Source organism: Vipera ursinii (assembly GCF_947247035.1).
Source record: "Vipera ursinii genome assembly, chromosome: 2".
NCBI lineage: Eukaryota > Metazoa > Chordata > Lepidosauria > Squamata > Viperidae > Vipera > Vipera ursinii.
In genome coordinates this window covers 82,968,648-82,990,103 of record NC_139513.1, presented here as the reverse complement: position 1 = coordinate 82,990,103, position 21,456 = coordinate 82,968,648, and the positions used below count along the sequence as shown (strand labels likewise).

At 35.1% G+C, this 21,456-nt stretch overlaps 1 protein-coding gene across 3 annotated transcripts in view; it reads right to left on the bottom strand.

The window, feature by feature from the left end:
• Positions 1 to 246: 246 nt before the first annotated feature.
• The window catches only part of RNF130 (ring finger protein 130), a 29,206-nt gene continuing 7,996 nt past the window's right edge, over positions 247 to 21,456 (bottom strand). For 2 of the 3 annotated variants that reach the window (XM_083355364.1, XM_083355365.1), the window contains 8 exons: positions 19,668 to 19,862; positions 18,152 to 18,402; positions 13,622 to 13,693; positions 11,086 to 11,168; positions 9,213 to 9,309; positions 7,786 to 7,990; positions 2,114 to 2,207; positions 247 to 427 (listed from right to left, as the gene is read on the bottom strand). In XM_083355364.1, coding sequence (XP_083211490.1) covers positions 412 to 427; positions 2,114 to 2,207; positions 7,786 to 7,990; positions 9,213 to 9,309; positions 11,086 to 11,168; positions 13,622 to 13,693; positions 18,152 to 18,402; positions 19,668 to 19,862 — 1,013 coding nt within the window. In that variant the 3' untranslated portion in view covers positions 247 to 411. Of the gene's footprint in view, positions 428 to 2,113; positions 2,208 to 5,855; positions 5,936 to 7,785; positions 7,991 to 9,212; positions 9,310 to 11,085; positions 11,169 to 13,621; positions 13,694 to 18,151; positions 18,403 to 19,667; positions 19,863 to 21,456 lie in introns of those variants that run through there. The other variant, XM_083355366.1, reaches the window with a different exon arrangement.

Here is a 21,456-nt window from a genome sequence, read left to right as displayed (position 1 = left end):
TTACATGTTAACTCTGTTATAAGTTATTCTGAACTGTTTTTTGTTTGCAACAGTTTTTAAATGGATTTACATTTAAATGGATGGAGATGCAGCTAGTGCTGTTTTATGTAATTTCCAGGACCATGTTTTTAGAAAAATGTGTGCATAGTTCACTTTAGTAGAATCAGCCTGAAAGATTTACAAGGTAAGAAAAGACATTTCACTGCAATTGGGTTAAATAAAGAAAAGTCAACCTTGGGCTAATTTTTTCAAAAAATTTATTAATCCTTTTCTTAGTACAAAGCTTTAGCGTTAGTAAATTATGAAAACAAAATGTACCAACAGATTCTTGTTACATTATCAAAAAATGATAATGATTATTTTTAATGAAATAAGTGCTTTCTTCCTGCAGCATCTGATTAGATTATATCTTCAATACCATTCAGCTCTGTAAGAAAAAAAATAGAATCTTAGTAATAATATTGTACTGTTAGTAAAACTGTGAAATTTTCAAAAACAGTTATAAGCACAGTATTCTTTGCAACAGTGTTTTCAAATCAATGGGAAGGAAGATAAATCTATTCTATTCTGTAAATATAAACCTATAGACATTAGGAGATAAAAAGCAGCTTCAGAAGATAATAATACAAGTAATGAATTTTATTGTTTTTTTATTTGACATATTGGTAATTTCCCCCAAGTATGAATGCAGTAAATCAAACCATCCCAGGAAGAGTGAACACAATGTTAGGTGGTTCTCCCATTTCTATGTTGTGTCATCATATCAAATGCAATCTCCTACGCCTATGAAATTGAAGATGGGAATATAAAAATCATCTTTACCCTATTTTAATATGTCATTGTAAGATCATAAAATCTTAGTGACATTAAATATTTTACAACTTTTTATTAGTTACAAGGAAGTATTATGTGAAACTGATACGCTTCTAACTGGATAAGGTCAAATGATGTATTCATATTAGTGTTTTAATCAAGGAATATGAGATACAATTCTGTTTTTATCAAAACTGAAAGGTATATGGGAAATTGCATTATTCATTTCTAATTTAATATATGTTAATACTTATTGCCATAAAATTAATATTGAAGTTGTTTATCATCAAAACAAAAATACAATGATAAAACTAAAAATAATTATTATAAAAAGTATTCATTACAAAGTAGACAGAAAAAGTGATAAAGAAAAGAAAATCATTCATGATATGACAGCCTCAAATAAATTGGGAAGGATTTATTCTACAAAAGACTAACCCAGAGACCTTTTTTAAGGATTTTAGTGGTCATCCAACTATAAAGATAGGCAATTTACAAGATAACATTGCCAAATACTGTTGATTTTTAAATAGCAATAGGAAACCAGTAAACCTGGTTTGGTAATTTGCAGCAGAGCTGTAATATGTATTTGTAGTACTTGTCAAAATAATTATAGTGCATGTTCACCAAATTTAATAATTAGTGGCTGAAACTTAAAGGGAAAATGTACTGGCCTAGATAATCAATTCTGATTTCTTACCAGAAATTCTACTGGACTATTTCTAAGACTACCTAATGAAATTTTTTCCACTATTTAAAAAGTGATAGTTTGTAAAGGAAAATTTGAGAAAAAACATTTCTCATTCTCTGTTCATGTACTTTGTAAATATAGAGATGCTATGTGAACAAGCCTTTGGTTAATTGGAAACTGGACTTCTATAAGTAAATTGAGAACAGGATCAGTGAAAACTCAGATATAACCATTGATATATGACCAATTGGAATAAAAGTGCTGAATAAAATGTTGCCCTTGCTGTTTCTTTATACTTTCTATAGGTTTTCTGACAAATTCTTTCTTTTGCTAGCATGATAAATAAAACTCAGTTACCTTCCTATGGAGCAAAACAGGTACTTGTATGTTTTCTTTCTCCCAGACTATTGTATTTTACAACTTATACTTAATGCTAAGCATGATAATACTGAACTGTCTGCTCTGAACTGAAACTGAAGGGTGTTTGTATACCCAACTTAAATGGTACGAAAATACTATTTGGCTTAATATGCAAATTTACCAAATCTTCTACTTGATGCTTCTTTGCAAATCTGTCATGTACACAAATGCAGCAATTTGTACACTTACTCATTAGCATTTAAGCTTGCAGTGGCTTTGATGATCATGTAGCAGAGTGTCAGGGCACTTAGGAGGCCAAAGCTGGCAATAATAAACCATTCTTCTGTTGACAAAGGAAAGGGAGGAAATCACTCGTGGAAAGCATATGTCGATGAAAACACAGCCCTCAAAGATCAGAAGCAGAAGATAAAAATTCTAGTCATGAAGCACCAGGAAGTGAAGCTCCAGAGGAAAGCAGAAGTTTAGCAATGGAAGATACTAGGTGAAGAAGGGTAGCCAAAAAGTTATGGGGAAAAGTGAAAAAGTAGACAGTATACTTGTAGACTGGTTAGCAGACCCAAACAATTAGTTATAAAAGATTTGTTTAATTCAAATGGAAAGGAAAGCAGAAGCAAAAATTTTACCTGCAATTAAAGATTGACAAAATTGATCACTTCCAAGTAAGTATTTAAGAGCATACACACATGACATGGAACCTGTAACTGTTCTTTGTTTATTTAATCCACTGAAAGGCAGAATTTCATGCAGAACCAACAATGCACAAAATAAACCATAATTTTAGTCTAATGTAATGCAACTTTACATAATAGTGTCTCTATAACATTTTTAACTGGCTGGTACATGGCTGATTGACCATATTTAAAAAACAAAACCTGAAAGCTTTCAGATAGAAATAAAATGCTTCATGTTTTTAATTATTGTCATCTGTTTGCCTGCATGTCCAGGGTAGCAAACAAAACTGAAACAGGTTACTATCTTTGCTTTTAAACATGTGTTTTGATTAAGTGCTTTTGACCACTGAGATTTGACCTACATTTTAAAATACAAATTTATTCCATTTCTATTATTTTTTTAAAATCAGAAAATGGTGCATTATTTTCTAAGTGTAATATAAACATCCAAAACATTTTAAAAAATATTAATATGGTAGACATAACTTGATTCTTCATTCTGAACTTAGCCCAGTCACATGATTATCATATCCCTATCTATGATTATAGAACTGAGACTATAGGAAGAACAAGCCTGTACTTTCAAGCTAGATATTGACCTTGCAAAAATGAAATGAAAAGACAAAAATTATAATGCCGTAAGTAAAGCTTTCCAGCACCAAATATCATATTTTTACAGAAATCCTCTATGACAAAGATTTTTGTAATCAGTTTGCAAGAAATATAGAAACATAAGTGGAAGCAATACTTCTCTTCTCAAATTACTTGGCTGTCTTTTTGTTTCTTATTTTTAATAGAGGAGAATATTTGTAGCTCAGGGCAGAAATGAGGGGTCCTTGGTGCTCTCTGAGCTTGACTGTTTTCTTGGATTGATATTAACTAGTTTGGGTCATGAAACATCTGCAAGAAAACAACCAACCTCAAAGAACACCAAGGACCTCTCATTTAATTGAAATACATTCAATTAGTAAAATATTACAGCTGTGTTATAGGTTAAATTTGTATATAATTTGACCAGGCCTTCAAGTTGATGTGACTTTTTTATCAGACTGAATTGAAGACTCTATTCAAAGCTGTTCTGTACACTTGTATAAAATTCACAAAGTCGCCTAGCAAGAACTACAAAGATATTTAATGTATACTACACTTTCCTTGAAAACTGCACTATTAATTGGTAAACTGAAATAGAAACCATGTGTTACTGCAAAATTCATAAGGCTCATAAAATATTTGAACTTTCAGAAAGCAGAATGGGTGGTCTTACTAAATAGTTGCCATAAAGCAGGGGTGTCAAGCTCAATTTCATTGAGGGCCACATCAGCATTGCGGTTGCCCTCAGGGGGCCGGGTGGGTATGGCCTGGGTGGGCGTGGCCTACTGGGTGGGCGTGGCTAAAGTGCATATGGCCTACTGGGTGGGCATGGCCAGCTCTACATTGTTCGCATCAAGGGTGCCTATGGGGGCCCGGGCAGGAGTGGAACAGATCTGAGGGTCTCTGGCAGAAGGAAGGTCTCTGGGCCAGGGCCAAGGCAGTGGGGGCCGTTCCCTCACTGTTTCCAGGATGGCTTCACGGGCCGCATGAAACCACTTCATGGGCCGGATCCGGCCCCCGGGCCTTGTGTTTGACATGTCTGCCATAAAGGAAAAGACCTAGGGAACAAAAAGCATCCATTTTTCAGAAGGCAAAATATTACTATTACTATTATGATTAATTTATTGACCTGCTTAGGAGTATAAAAAAGGAACTTAGAGAAGAAATTACGTACAAGGGGATGAATGGGTCTTGAACATCAAATCACCCTACCATGCATAACACTTTTTTGCAAAAAGCAAACTAGCAATGCTTTGAATACATCAGCTCACATCAAGATAATACAAATTCAAAGAAAGAACACTCAAGAGAATATAGATAATATTTTGTCAATTCGGTTATTTGTTTTTACTTATAGATCTTGAGGATGTCAACAGATCACATGGAATATTAAATCCTTGTCCCTTTCAGATATTTAAATAGTCCAAAATGTGACTGATCTCAAGTTAAGGTATACAATAAATGCCTCTGTAGGAGTGATATGTTCCCCATCTTATTCTTAAGTCAAATCCCCAAATCATACTTTCCATTGGATGTAATTATTTCAGGGCTCATTTCTTTGCTGCCATTTTCTCCATTCTAACATCTGCAGAGCTTGTTCCAGCAATATAAAATGCATTGGATTTAATGGCTTCAAGCAAATTGTGATCATTTAGCACTTGTTGTTCAATAACTGGTCACATTTTGTTGAATAAGTGGCTTGTCAGTGTATAATCAACATTGAACTAGCAAAACCAAGACAGAGCATCTAATGTTTGTCTAGCTTTAATAATGTAACAAGGTTTATTTAGATTAAAAAGAGTGATACAAGTATTAGAAAAACTGACTACTTGTTAGGCTGGAAGTTAAATTAAAACACAGGCAAAGCTCAGGACATCCTCTTCCATTTCCAGAATCAAAATACAGATCAGAAATTAAATCTCAAGTAGAACGAGAGATGATTGAATCACTATATAAACCTATATATTTCAGAGTGACCTCAGATCAAAAAGAAATGGATAAAGGAGGTTGGTGTCTTCTTTATCAGTGCCCCTGGAGTTTTGGGGATAATAGAGCTCAAGGCACTCACTAATTTGACTGCGAGCATAATAGGTAGTCAGTTTTTCTAATACTTGTATCACTGTCTTTAAATAAACCTCCTTGTTACATTGTTAGGTAAAGGTAAAGGTTCCCCCGCACATGCGTGCTAGTCGTTTCTGACTCTAGGGGCCGGTGCTCATCTCCGTTTCAAAGCCAAAGAGCCAGCGCTTGTCCGAGGACGTCTCCGTGGTCATGTGGCCGGCATGACTAGACGCCAAAGGTGCACGGAACGCTGTTACCTTCCCACCGTAGTGGTCCCTATTTTTCTACTTGCATTTTTACGTGCTTTCGAACTGCTAGGTTGGCAGAAGCTGGGACGAGTAACAGGCGCTCACTCTGTTATGCGGCACTTGGGATTCGACCCGCCAAACTGCCGACCTTCTGATCGACAATCTCAGCGTCCTAACCCACTGAGCCACCGCATCCCTACCGTTACATTGTTAAAGCTAGACAATTATCAAAGACGAATCTTCTTCTATTTGAATGTATTAGCTGACCATTCACTTCAATATTAAAGAGGAATGGTGCCAGCACCTTTTCTTCTGATAAGCCATTCCACTAAATTTATGGATGGTTGCCTGTATTTGCCTCTAGGTTCTATACTTAAAGTGGCACTTTTGGCTCTGTGGATATTTTGTATTAGTTCAAAATCCTCTTGTCAAATTGTACAACTTGCAAAGTAATATGTGATGATTAACAGGCTGATGTGCTGCCAAGAGATCAAAACAGCATGCATGATTTGGCATAGGAGTCAGATTGGCTAAAGGTTCTTTGGACCTGAAGGACCTTTTCCCAGTTTCAACAATGCTACAACACTGATTGTCTCCATGTCTTGAATAGTTGTTTCAGATGCTTCTGAACCATTCCGGCAACTATTTTATGATGCCCAATCCAAGATATTTGCTCAATTTCCAGATAATTAAGACCAGAAACTTTACCAGACTTCATATACTTCATGGAATTTGCTACTTCTACCTCTTAAAATACTCATTTGATTCATTTTCCTGCCATTTTTCTGTATTCTATTTGGAGACTTGCAAGTTGAAACACAGAGGCACGTAGCTACCAATGTTTCATCCTTGACACTTATCTCCTATAGAAGTAATGTCTTCTAGTATAGTATATTTTAAAATAGTTATCTATAATGGGGTGAGCATAATGTAAGATCATGAGTATAAAGGGTGCCACAGCTTCTTGAGAGGTGCCAAAGTTTAATATTTTTCTGGGCCAGATCTTAGATTATTATTGCTATGTCAAAACCAGTGATGAAATGCTCAATTCACAAGTGGCAACTGTAGAGAGGAGAACTTTCCCTCAATTATGCCTGCTGTGCAGTAGCATCCCTGTCTGTGACAGATATCACATTTGGCTTCATCTTGACTACTGATATCCATTGTATATGGGCCTACCCTTGAAAATGGTCTTGCAATTAGTACAAAATACAATAACTAAGTTGCTAATTGGTACAAGATACAGAGATCATATGAACTTATACTGAAAGGTCATTTGCTTCCTGGGCACCACCTAAGAAGCTGGTATTGACTTTGCCCATTAATAACCTATTGGTCAGTAACATCAAGAGGCCAGGCCCTTCTGAAGAAGCCCTGCGCCCAAAGGCTTGAATTTCTACCACAGGGGCAAAGATTTTTCTTTTTTGCATTGTTTTTAACCTACATTCCATTGGGATATGTAGTCTCCACTTTCTCAGCATTTAGGAATTCCATAAATATGAACGTCTTCTGCCAGACTTCTAATTAATTGATTTAATTATATTTTAATGCTAATTTTAACTTATTCTCTTAAGTTTTTATGTTCTCCCTTTTGCTTTTAAAATTTTGGTAGCCAATTTGAACTTTTACCAGAAAGGAAAGTTGAGGTAAAACTAAATAATAAAAAGTATGCATTACCTCTGTTTGCTTTGATTGTTCTCCAACGTCACTTCCCTCAGTTTATTTTTCTCTTCCCCCTCCCCCATGTTGTTCAGCATTCATGAAATAAATTTTATATCAACCAGTGCCCATGTGGATCCTAGATGCAGAAGTAAATATAGGGCTAGAACTTTAGTTTCCAGTATACTAATCTCCCATTTTTAACTACAAAACATTAAAAGATATGGTACAGAAAGCCTGGAAAGCACTACCATTTACATCAAGGTTATCCTCACAAATTGTTTAGTTTTTCAAAGCCCAAGGTAGCAAAAAATGACATACTAGACAAAGTTCAACTTCAGATTCCATCAAGCCTAGCAAGTAAAGCCAAGAGTGACGCATGATTCAGTCCAACAACATTTGGGAAGTGACACCCTGCTGTCTCTTGATTTAAACAATAAGTCCTCCTTAATGATATGCAACAATTGTTGATTATTATATTTTGTCATAAATGTTTTTGAGTTCAATATTTTGAGGTTGGTCCTATTAAGATTTAACTTTGATCATAATAAAATTTCATATTTTCCTTAATTTGGGGCATTCTATAAAATTATGTGTATTATGTTAAAGAGAAACAAGTCTAAAGAAACACAAGATCAATGATTCTCATATTAAGACAAATGTTACTTACTAGTTACAGCAATATTGATCTCGCCTGTCCTTGGAGTCAGCTCTCCATCCTGGGGAAATTGTGATATACCAGAAGTACGTAGGGGCTCAAGAGTGAGTGAGCTGTCACTGCTAAGGTCACCAAGTACTGATCTCCTGTTACCTAGCTGGCCTCTGGTTAGTCTTTCCATGTCAAAGGCCATATTGTCAGCACATGGTACATTTGTCTGAAAATAAGTATTGCCATATTAATGTATACCATTTTTACGCTGCCAGCAAAATTATACATTGAGATAGTATCATGAAATTTAAAACATAAATACCGACACCTAACCCTAACCCTTAAGAACTTGGTTCGAAATATTATCAAACTGAGCATTCCACCCCCCCAATGTTTTATTCCCAGTTATGTGCATGTCTTTCTTCATTATACAATCTATTAATTAATCAAACTTTATAAATACATTATACAATCTATTAATCACAAACAGCAGTATACAAAAAAAATAACCAATGAAGTAGGCGGTATTAGATTCTCTTCAACTTTATTCATAATATCTCCTCCCCTCCCCAATAGAGATGGGCATTTTTTATGCTTTAATTTGGTGATGTCATAAATGTGACAAAGGAAAGAAATTCAGCCCATTTTTAAAAAAATCTGGGAGGTTTAACAATGCAGATCAGATTTAATCTCTTTAATCTTTTTTTCACTTTCTTTCACTTTTTTTAAGTGTAACATTTGTGTTGCCTGCCACAAATTGGCAGGTTGCGCCTGGATTCAGTTACATGATCTGAAAGTGCTCCATGAGCCATAAAATACGGTTTATACTGATTTAGGATGCTCATGTGCGATCTAAGATCAGTTAAATACTGCAAAAGTATTTATCTTAATTTAATTTGCCCCATTTAGTTCATTTGCAGTTTTTCATAAGAGTGAAGAACAAACATAGAATATATTAACCTCAGGCTAAGATAATTTTCATTGGGAGCATTAATGAAGGTTGCCTTGGTTTCAATCACCAACAACCCAGAAATAATAAATAAATCTTTAAAGTATGGAAATTAGATTAAAATCTGTTTCTTTAATGGATTAGACTAGTTTAAAGATGTTGGAATAGAATAAATTTGTTTTGTGAAATAGGTATGTTATAGAAAATAGCAATTACTTACAGGTTTCTTATGTCAAGATAATCAAGTTTTACTTTGGCTTTTTCATGACTAAGGATTTTAGCAAAGAATGTCGAACTGTAACTAATAAAAACAATCCTGAATGATCAAAGGTTTTTTGAGTTATTACTTGCAAATGTATTGTTGGGATAGCATGGCTGTTTCACGCAAACAACTAACACATCTTGGAACTTCTGTCTCTTGTTAGGTGAATTTGTGATCTGAAGTATTTTAGAATGCATACTTCAATAGTATTAACTTTTTCTGTAAGCTTCAACTCACCACAATTCCCAAGGCCTTCAAAATATTCAGTTTACACATAGGACAGGTACAGTGCTCACTTAGCCATGGGTCTACACAGGTTTTATGAAAAACATGCCTAAAAATAAATGGGAATAATTGTAAACCATGAATATATGGCAGAGGTTTTAATACTGTTGATTAGAATTCTGAATAATTTGTCTGGGAGTTTTAATAACTGACATTTGTACTTTTAACTATCTTAGTATGTTCATTATAACTTGTGCATTGCATATTTCAAATATATTTTTGCTTCTATTGTTATTTTTCTGAAAGAAAAAAGTAAACATGAAGAAAAGAAGTAAATGAGCTAATACCTGGCTATGTAAGGCTTACTAATGAAAAATATTTCACAGCTGTATATAAATTGCTTTCTTTTACATTGCCCAAAATATGTATGGCTATATATAATAATTCATTTGTCTCTATCTTGTGTTTATTCTTCTGCCTTATCTTTAAGCAATAATCCCATTGCTAGATTGCCTCATTCTATTTCTTTTTTTCCTGCTCTCTCACTCACACTTAGCAATGAAGAACCATGTAACATAAGTGTAGATAAAGTACAAGAAGCTTGTTCCTGGACCTTTATCTACAATAATTTTGTAGATCTCTATTTGCTTTATTTATGGAAATGATTTTGAGACTGTTATTAAGTGCTGTATTTTAATAATTTAATTGTCATCTCACAATATAGTCTCCATTTAATTCCCAGTCCAATCCAATCAGAAGGTACCATGGAGTTCCACTTAAAAGAAAAACTGTCTTTCTGTGGCATACCAGTTGTTGAAGACTTTGCACATATCCTTTTGATTGCAAACTATAATCTGCAGAAAGGACTGCTTACTTAGATTCTGATTTAAAAAAACTGCTGGCCCACGGGCCGGATGCGTCATGCGGAAGCTGCGCCCACCCCATTGCTGGCAATGGCAAAACCGTCCCGATACGTTGCACGACATCACGTGATGTCGCGAGTTTGACATGTCTGCTGTATATCATTACCAAGACTTCTTCCATTTAACTTAAGCCAAGGGCTAAGAAAAGAAACTTGCACAAACAGATTCAAATATCCTGTTCACATTTATACCATCAGTAGTTAAAAGTCGTCAAAATGTAAGAGGGAGAATGTATTAGTTAAGTGTATTTGCTTTTGTAAATTATCACAGCTTTTGGGGTATGCAGGACTATTTCTACTTATATGGGATAATTACCTTTTATTCTTTATTATCTTATTATTATTTATTTCAATGTACTGGCCACCTAATTCTAGTGGACTGGGGCAGTGTACCAAAGTAGAAAAAAACATAAAAACAACCACTTTAAATATTGTAAAAGTGCAAGATAGAAGAAAGAACTACCTAAGAATGAAAAAGAAATATAAAAAAACAATTATTATCTGGATAAAATAGTCAACCTTGCATGTTTTGATAAGTCCCTATAAAGTTGAAAGCTCAAGTCTAACAGTAAATGGAGACTGGAATAGCAATGGAAGGTATGATATATAAAAGTTGACTTCAAACTTGAACAGTACACACACACCCACACACATTTGGTGGTCCCTGAACTTGTTTGTTTTCTTACAGATATTTCATTACCCAAACTAGATAACATCATTAGTGCACTGATGAAAATAGTCATGCTCATCAGAAGAAAACTAAGGCCCCCTAAGCCCAGGAAGAGGACAGGAAGGTCTGGAGGAACGTTGTCCGTAGGGTCGCGATGGGTCGGACATGACTTTGGAACTAACAACAACAACAAAGCCAGGAAACTAATGATAGGAGCTGCAAAACAATTTTAAAATGCAATTAATTTATTTTGAAGAATAAAACAAATATCAAGAGAAAAAAAATTGGCTTACTTGCATGGCAGAATGCGTACAACATCATTTTGCTTATAGCTTTCAATGCAAACAGCACAGTGGTCAAAGTCTGGATCTGTTTCCTAAAATGAACAGAGTGAAAATTCCAGTAAGATCTATCTACAGCAGATACTTATAGCAAGCAGCCAATGAGTGGAAGGGCTAAAATTATTCCAGGAAGAATGTTTGTTTACTTACTAGATTTCTATCCCACCTTTCTTCCAGAAGCTCAAGGGAACTTATTTTAGAATCTCTCATTTTTATTCCTGTGTCAGATTTTGCCAGGCATAGCTATCAAGTGTTTAGACCAGTTACAGCCTTTAATATGGCTAAGATAAATTCTTTACTGCAAGTAGGAAAAAGGTCTTATGTATGCAGAAAATCTGTTTACTGGAGAATATAGGATCAAGCCCTGTATGCATAAATCAGCTTCAAGGTTTAAATCTGAGACCTTTTCCTTCCTTCTTTTTGAAACCTGAGCATCAGCAACCACTCATTTTCAGGTTTATATATCAGCTCTGTTTTGCATGAAATTGCTGAGTCCTGCCTACTTCAGTTTTCCCATCCTGAGAGCCAGAAAATGACCCAGAGCGATCATAAAAATAAATCATACAATTTTTATTTAATACAATCTGAATTAACTATCATCCTATTATTAAAGGGAAGTACTTCTCACACAAAACTGAAACATTAGTTACAGACCCCTTACGAAAGTTCCAGTGATGCAACTACCGCAGCAGTAAAAAGGAACACATGTCCTAAACGCTAGGTTGTTCAAACAAATATCTTTCTGCTGCCCAATTCTGTATAATCTTAAATGTCTTTCCCGAGTTACAAAATTTATCAGTAGGACTGTACAAATACTAGGACTCAAGAAAGAATTTCCCATTTAACGTATAAACAAATCTTTGTTTATACATTAAATGGGAAAGCCTTTTTTTTGACAAATATCAGCTATGTACTGCCCACATCAATCTGCAATCATGTTTCTAAAACCATGATTTTATGATTTCAGGACCTTTATTTTAGATTATAATCTTCAATTGTGGCATACATAATGTGTACACTTTTTCCACTTAATATAAGGAAAAAAAACCTTTCCCCCTAAATGCCATAACATTAGTAATCTCAGTGTTGGAAATAGAGAACTACTATTTCATACTCTGAATTTTGATTGTTAATACTGACAAATGGCAGATATGTCTGCCAACAGTAAGAACATCTACTGCTGCTTCTTGCATGATAATCTTGATGTCTTTTATCTAGGATTTACCTCCCTTTTAAGACAACTCCAAAACATACATTAGCACATTTTTGCTATTAAACTTTCTTTTAACAAAGGGGCTACAGGACAATAAAGTTTGTGACAATTCAACAACAAAATCTAGAACTGATTTGCATGCACAAAGAAGTCTTACTTATTTATTTTCCAGAAAAACCACATTGGATCAAAGCCTGACTGGTATATTTCCTGATAAAACTCCTAGCAGTCTTGTATATGATAAATAAAAACAGAGCCATTACAAAAAGCAATTAGTAAGTAAAAATTATGAATGGTAATAAAGTACCGTGTTTCCCTGAAAATAAGACCTATCCCCAAAATCAAGCTATGGAAGGGGTACGCACCCCACACCCACTTACCTTAGGACCACTGCAGCCAGGTCTCCCACGCTCCGACACCTGTCACGCCGCTGCTCAAGTTCTTCTGTGGCTGCTTGCGGCCGCATGCCAAGTGGTGCATTGCGCTGGTGCCTTTGCTCACAGCAGGATGCCGTGTGGCTTGTCGCACCAATGCTGCAACTCGGGGCAGGCCACGTTGCATCACGCCGGTGCCTCCACTTGCACACGCCATGGCACAAAACACCACACAGCCTGTGGTGAGTGGCGTGACAAGCTACATGGCCTCCTACTGTGAGTGGTGGCACCGGCGTGATGTGCCATGCAGCTGCAAGAAGTTGCAGAAGAACTTGGACAGCAGCATAACAGGTGTCAGGATGTGGGAAGCCTGGCTGCAGCGGTCCTAAGTTATCTCCCCAAAATAAGACCTGGTGCCTCTTTTGGAGGCAAAAAAAAAATTATAAGACCCAATCTAATTTTTGGAGAAACACAGTATAAAACAGTAAGTCAATATCAATTATATAAAAATTATTTCAAAATTAGCTTAATCATTTATTACTTTTGTGCCCACCTTTCCTTCACGAACTCAACGGGTTATACAAGGCACTCGGTGAACTTTAATGGCTGAGGATAAACTTGAACCTGACTCCCCAATGCCAATCTAACACCATAATTACTACACAACTTTGCTACCACAAATCAGCAAGAGCAAATGGGTGTATGAAAATTTAAAATAACCTTTCTGGCTGTAAAGGGCATAACTAGGGCAATAGGCTAGGAAAAATATACATAAGCAGAGGAGATGGCTCTGTGAATAATTACTGAAAAATGGACCAATCACTGAAGTTAAGTAAATAAACTGGAAAAAAGACACAGCCAAAGGCTAATGACAGATTTTCTAATAAAGTAACAGTGATACCTTATCACCTTTCTTTACAGTTCTTGCTGTTAGTTTACCAACAGCTTTTTTGGCAGCATCTCCAAGACGACGCTTTGAAGAAAAAAAAAACAATGATTAAATATTACAAAAACTGCACTTCTTACATTTGCTTTGATGCCTACACTAGAGGGTACTTTATATTATTTCAGTTATTCTACCCATCCACACACAGACATACATTCTAGGGGGTTTGGGGAATAGTATGTGTACAACAAGGACATTTTTGTAATTAAAATCTCTTTAACCAAAAATGTGAATCTATTTTATGGAATCCAAATTAGTAACAATGTAGACTGCTCTGTGCAACATAGTCCTCAACATGCCATAGTCCTCAACAAGTCCAAGGGAAGCTCCAGTTAGTCTACTATAGATAATGAAGAATCAGTGTAACGTACTTGAAACAAAAAAGTTGAAAAAGTTGGGAGAGCGCATTTGTTGTTATTTAGCTTGTGGTCTAAACAGTTCCTTGCTTCATTTCAGTCTAATCTTTCTGTGAAGAACTTTTCAATCTGTCAAATCTTTCTCTAAAATCTTTCCCTAAAAAAAAATTAAACCCTTTTATCCCAATTTTACTAATCTTTAATTTTTTGTATCTGGATTGTTGTATCTTGGTTATTATTGGGAAATATTTTATGCCATGTCACTACCTATCAATCCGAGCCTAGCTAGTTAGGGTTGTATGTATTCCATATAAGTAGTATTTTTAAATCTGTGAACCTCAGCTAAAGAAATTATTGTGTGATCATTACATGCATTGTGTCCATGTGCATTAGCTACATGCAACCAGAGCATTAACAGCTGTTTTCTCCTTTAAAATGGCTAAACATTTTCAAGTTCTTTAGCTGTTGCTATTTCTTCATGAAAGTTTAATAAGACAAGCTTTTTAAACCATATAAAATTTTCATTATGTTACTTCAATCTTTATAAAATACTGGAGAAAGAAAAGGTCTTAAGTTTTTAACCTATAGAATAACTATTTGATATGGATATCTCAAATGTAGAATACTGTATATATGGGATCACTGCATTCCAACTGCTTACATGGTACATTTTTCAAATGGCAGAGATGAAAAAAATCATGATGAATTTTGAAAATAGAAATAATTAAACACTATGAACATAGATATTTTAGTTAGACAAATTGACTTCATCGCTATTGAAATGGGTAATTAAATAAGATGAAAAACAGTATGGTACCTGACTTCCCACACCTTTCCAATACACACTTCTTGTAGCTAACCCATCACAGCAATAAACCAGTAAATCTTGTCAGAATAGATATTATTTTAAGGTAGTGATTATTTTTAGGTAATTGCACACTCCAATTACACGCATGTTGTAATTGGACAAGAGACACTAAAGACATAAGCTTCTGAAGTTCATGAAATATGAAACTCACATACTACCGGTTTCCCCTGTTTGCTTTAATTAATATCTGAAGGATTTCCGATGTACATCATGAATTCTGATGTAGGAAGATAGGTTTTATTTATTTGTTCCCTATCATGATGCTACTCTAGACAGCTTACAAAAAATAAAAAGGAAGAAATGAACAGAAGTAAGATAATAGAATAAAATAAAATAAACAATGAAAAATAACTTAACTAAAAAATCCATCTGTTTCTGATGGAAACAATGAGAATTGCAAAGGATTTTCTAATATTATTAGTCTAGAATTTTGAACATGAACAAAGTCTACTGCTTTTCCAAGGGGGATGTTTTGCTGATAATTGACCGAATAAACAGTATTTTATTTCACAAGAGATCCTGGCTCTTCTGCCTGGGAGCGCTAAAGTTCTCTTATCTAATGTGAAAGCCATGAAAAAAAGATACCCAGCTCAAGGACATAGAATGAAGCAGAAGAGAGAATATATCTGCAATGATTGCTCAGGGAATGAGAGAAATAAGGTAGGGAAAGCCTATTCTGATGCCAATTAATGCTTTATGCTCTATAGCCTGTATCCATTGTGGTATGACTGCCAACTAGAAAGTATCTTCCCCAACTTCCCTCCTGTGAAGGGAACCAGGGGAAAAAATTGCAGTCCCCTAAATCCCCTCTTTCTTCAGGATTGCAGAAGAGAGAGATTCTTCTCCTGAATTAAAATGCCTCTTCTGCCACAGCAGCTGTTATAAAGAATGCTTGGATATTTATTTTTAGGCAGCTAATAACATCATTGTATCCCACAACAGTTTGAATGACAAAGCACTTTTTCCTCAACCAATAGTCTGATTTTGTTTTAAGTATTTTTCCAGCACTCTAAAGAATAAGTGAAGTTCACATAGAATAAACCAATTTTATGTTACTATTGTGTTTTTTTTCTCTGCTGGTGCTCTTCAAATCTGTTCATCAAATTCCCATTCCTCAACTTACAACCACAACTGGGACCAGAATTTCCAAGGTGGTAGTTGTGACATATTTTTATGACCTTTTTTTGCCAAGGCTGTTAAGCAAATCACTGCAATTGTTAAGTAAATCATGTGGTTGGTTAAGCGAACCTGGGTTTCCCCATTGACTTTGCTTCTTGGAAGCAGGCAGGGAAGGTTGCCAATGGTGATTCCATGATCCTGGGATGGTGTCATAGATACAGATTGCCAAGTGCCCAAATGTTGGCCATGTGACTATGAGGATGCTGTGACTGTTGTAAGTGTGAGGACTGGTCACAAGTCACTTTTTCAGTGCCATTGTAACTTGAACAATTGCTAAATGAATGGTTGTTGAGGAATACTTCTATACTAGATCAGAGGTCCCCAACCTTTTGGACACCAGGGACCGGTTCTGTGGAGAGAGGTTTTTCCCGCAGACAGAAGTGTGCATGGTTTTGTGTGCTGCCTGCATCCCATGGATGGGCCTTTGCTCATTTGTGCGGACTGGTTACTGGCGTGCCATGGACTGGTACTGGTCCACGGACCGGGGGTTGGCGACCCCTGTACTAGATTAAGTATTAATGGCAAACAAGGGGAAAGTTATCCATTGTATATGGAGGGAATTGGCTAAGAGACCAAAAACTTATATTTTGTGGAAAAATGAAATGCCCAATTGGCCTATGCTAATGTAAACAGTTAATGTGCATTCAGTATCACATATGATTGCTAAGCTTTAAAACTAAGGAATAATTGAAAAAAAATCAAAAAAACTTGATATTTGTGTATGTGTGCATGTAGAGACAGAGATCTATATACAGTCATGAATATATATTTATGTGCACATATGAAAAATAGTAATTACATTCTAGTAAGGAGCTTTCAAAACTAAGAGTTAACTCCTCTTCCTACCGATTTCAATATGCTTACTCGTAGTCCAATATGTTTGTGCAGTGTATTTTTAGATGGGAGTTCTATCAGTCTGAAATGCCTCAAATTTGTAGCTGACACTGTAGAAATTTAATAGAGGAAAGCTGCATACACAATGGCAGATCAGTGCTTGTACATAACCATGTTTTATTCTCTTTCGTGAAACTGAATGGGTGCAGCTAACTGTTCTTGTTGGTATTCCAAGTGCAGACCTAGCTGATATTTGGAGAACACAAGAAAACCTCAGGATTTTCAGCTGGAGTGGGAAGTAAAAAACCAAAAGAAGACATGAGGAAATGAAAACCACTTTTATATTGTTACCAAGAAAACTATAGGGATAGTTTAATTCATGAAGTTTTATATTACAGAATTTGTTTAATGTTTGAGTTTTTAAAGTTCAACTCTAACTAAAGCAGCCATTCTAAATTGTCAGTTATCAGTGATCTTAGTATTCAAGCTCCTTTTAATTCTAGATATTCCAATTCAAATTAATTATCGTACTTTAACATAGAGCCATAGTTTCTCTGGGATAAAAAGAAAACTAAGCAATTGTATAAAAGAAAAGATCTTTTTTCAATATAGCTTTGATATTGCTAGCCAATACAGTATATTTACAATGTTTTTAATGCCAGACAAATGGCACCTGCATTTCACATCCATAAAAGACTGCATTACAGTCCAACTGACACTAAATTAATCCTTAACAAATGGCATTGTACTTTTCAGAACAATTAACAGAATCTGTTCTGTCTTTAATAATGATTCTCTGTTTGTCCTTATCCCTTAAAAACATCAGCTTAAAGTCCCATTTGAACTTCCTTACAATTTAATGGGCAAATATAGGAGCTTCCACTCTGAAAGTGGAATAGAAGTTTTCATGAGTATGCTAATGCTATTCTTTCAAAACCCTTCAAAGGTAGCCCATCCAGAGTGATTTTTTTTGCCGAGCAACAATAATACATAGTTACTGTGACTGATTTCATTCTTTTTACCAGAAACAGTGATTTTATAACATTAAAAACAGAATGGAGAAATAGCTCACCTAAGCAGGAGACCTTTTAAAATGAATACATTTCCTGCCACAAAAGCTTTGTTTTTGTTTTATAAATTAAAAAAAACTAAACATTCAGCAAAGCTCCTTTCGCATTCTTAGTATACATACATATTTTTATCAAGGCATTGATAAAATTTCAAATTCTTTATGATTAGAATGATTACCTGATTTCGATCACGCGCACTGGTATATCTGATCTTCTGAATGAAATAAAATATTAGCCATGCTGAAGAAATTATCATCAAAACTATAAATGATACGGATACAAAGACAAGGGAACTTCGATTAACATTTTTGCTTGGATGGCGTGTTCCCACGGCTATTGCAATTAGGACGGACATATTTTTTTCTAAATAATTCAAGATTTCTTTAACCTTCATTTCAGTGATCATGACCGTAACAATGTCTCCAGTTCCTACAATAAAGAAATAAATATACAGGAGAAACCATTTGAGTGATATGCTAATGTACATACATAGTGCTATTAGAAACCAAGAACTCTTTATTAAATTTAGTGCCTTTAAAAAAAGCTATAATTAGTAACATAAGAAACTAAGAAATAATCAGAATCTTCTAAGTAATATATTCATATATGTCACAAGTATCTCCTTAGTATAATTTAATTTCATAATGATATATGGTATATCTTAACTGCTAATTATAATATCCTCCTTCTATCATTAGGGCCTTGACGAGGCGAAGGGGTTTGTATGGGTAAATGAAATAATGGACTATGTCTTCAGACATATATATGTTCAGAAAGGTAACCCAAGGTGAACAAGCCATGACAGATACCTCAGACTAACACCAATCACATCTGCCAACCCGCATTGGACCAGGGTGGCAGATTATGGTCTATTCCTTCCACATGCCAGGAAACATGCAGAAGAGGCCATCATCCTGCATTAGACAATAGCTAAAATGATGATGAATTATAATACCAGGAAAAGATAAAAATCAAAAAATATTCATCTTCTTAGTTCTAAGGTCACCATTCTTTAATCCCACCATCTTCAGGAAATACAAATGATTGATGTTTTCAGTTTCTGTCTAAAAGACATGGAACTTACTCCAATGTAAGGCAGCACAGAAAAGAACAAATTAAACAAGAGGAATAATTTTGAAAATGCAACAATTTCAAAATATTGGCTTTATGAATTCCCATGTGAACAAGAATCAGAAATTCAGGAAAACTGTAGCACTGGGACAGTTAGCAGAAAAGAACTTTGATTATGGATCAAACTCTTCCTTACTGAAAAGGCCCAATGAAAGCATGCTTATAAATTATATACATTTATTCTAATATATTAGTGTGTGAAAAGTCATAGGAAAAATTATCTTAAAAAGCCAGAATTCAAGGTCATCTGATAGTATTGACTGGAAAAAGGGTGAAGACCAACAACAGTAATTATTAACTAAGATATTTAATTATTACAAAATAAACTGACAATATAACCACTGTTAAACTTTCACTTCAAATCTGCTCCCATCAAGGTAAACTGGTAGGAATGGGGAGCAGGGCTATCTCGGGCATTACTTGGCTCAGAATGACAACCAGTAACATTTATTGATATAACTGATCACAACCTGTAGTTTTAATTAAATATACTTTTTTAAAAGCTCCAAGTAATAGATGAAATGGACTGAGCTGAAAGGAAGGTCTGATATCTTAGTTCTTACCTTGATGAGTCATGGTAACAGGCTCATTGCCAGATACATTGTTGTAAATTACAACAGCTGAAGCATTATGTGAAGCTGCTCGCAGAATTTTTTGTTTAAATGTACAATTTCCTCGCTGCAATAGAGCAATCCACTGCTTTGTATTTGGAGGAACCTGAAACCGTGTTCGTGGATCACATCCTAAACGATCTGGAACTAAAAATATAGAATACAGGTTCTAATTTAATGATGTAATTTAAAAGAAAGTCCCTTGATACACTAACCAAAATATTTTCTAATTACCAAACCACATCAATTAGCATAATTTCCAAAGAGAATGGGGGAGAATGTTCCAAAGGGCAGGGGCAGCAGCAGAGACGGCTCTCTTTCTGGACCCCACCAATTAAAATTCTTTAACTGACAGAGTCCACAACATACCCTCCCTGCCTGACTGCATGGGAGATGACCAGGGTGTGAGTGATAAAATGAAGAGCCTCCCTATCCAGGAAAGGCTATAACTGGTGCACAACACAAAGTTGAGCAAAGGTCCTTGTAGCCATGATTGCCAGCTGCTCTCTGAGCAAGAGCTGCGACTCCACGATTTAACTGGATAAGTCCGTTCCCTGAGCATCTCTACAGAGCTTAAATCATGCTTGGCATCCAACTGAGAGTGGATCTGGGTGATTTATCCTCCAGATGCAAGGAAAATTTCTTCCTTAAATACAAATAATTATGAATACAAACGCATCCACAGAAAGTTGGAAAAACCTTCCAAAACAGCCACAGAAGCTTGGGAAAGGGACATGACTGCTTTAATGATTAAAAAGAGGTTCTTTCTACAATAGGATTGGATTGGGTGAAAGTTCATGAGAAAATCATTGCTAAACTGGGGGGGAAAAAAACATCCGAGAAGGCAATGACTTTCAAGCTGCCAAAAAACCAGCATAGATATTTCTGTGTAATCCATCAGAAAGCAAATTTAACCTGAAAGTACATATATAGTACATACATCACTATATTTTAACTAGTTCATAAAATGGCAGAATTATTGCAATAATCTACAACCTTCCAACTTCAGCTGAACTTTTATGTAAAACATTCCATATCATTAAACCTCCAAGTCTGACTTGAATACTAATGAAACACTGCATTAGCTCTTATTGAATACAACACTGTTGTTTTCCACATTAAGACCAATTTTCCAAGCTTAAGATTTTCCTAATTAAAGGATTCCACTGAATGTATTATTATAAGGTTCTTTATTGTGACACTGCTTTAATATCATATTTATAGTGGAGTGTTTCAGCTACTTGCTTACTGTTATATTAAATCAGCAACAGTTTGTTGCCCTACAATTTAAAGAAACACAAGCAGATATTTTCTTGAAAATAAGACTTTGTATTGTGAACTTAGTAATAAAGGAAGTGGAAAAGTGAAAAACAAAGAAGGAAAAATACACTTATCACCGCTCATAATGATTTCAAGGTTGTAAATTCAAAAAGAGAAGATGAAGGACAGATTGAATCCCACAAAACTCATAAAAACACCCCATACCCAGCACCTGATATTATACCATGGTATACGTTTGGGATATAAACTGCATGATTTTATTCATTTATGCTATTTGAACTTCTGTTATTTGTGGCCTTAACTGATAAGCTATCTTTAGGCTTTATTGCCTGCAATAATCCTTTTCCTCTATCTTCTTACATTTGAAATAATCAATACTGGAGTTAGTTTTCATCTATTCACTGAATAAAAAGAAATAAGAAAGAACAAGTTAATAGTGACAAAAAAGTCATAAAGTTCC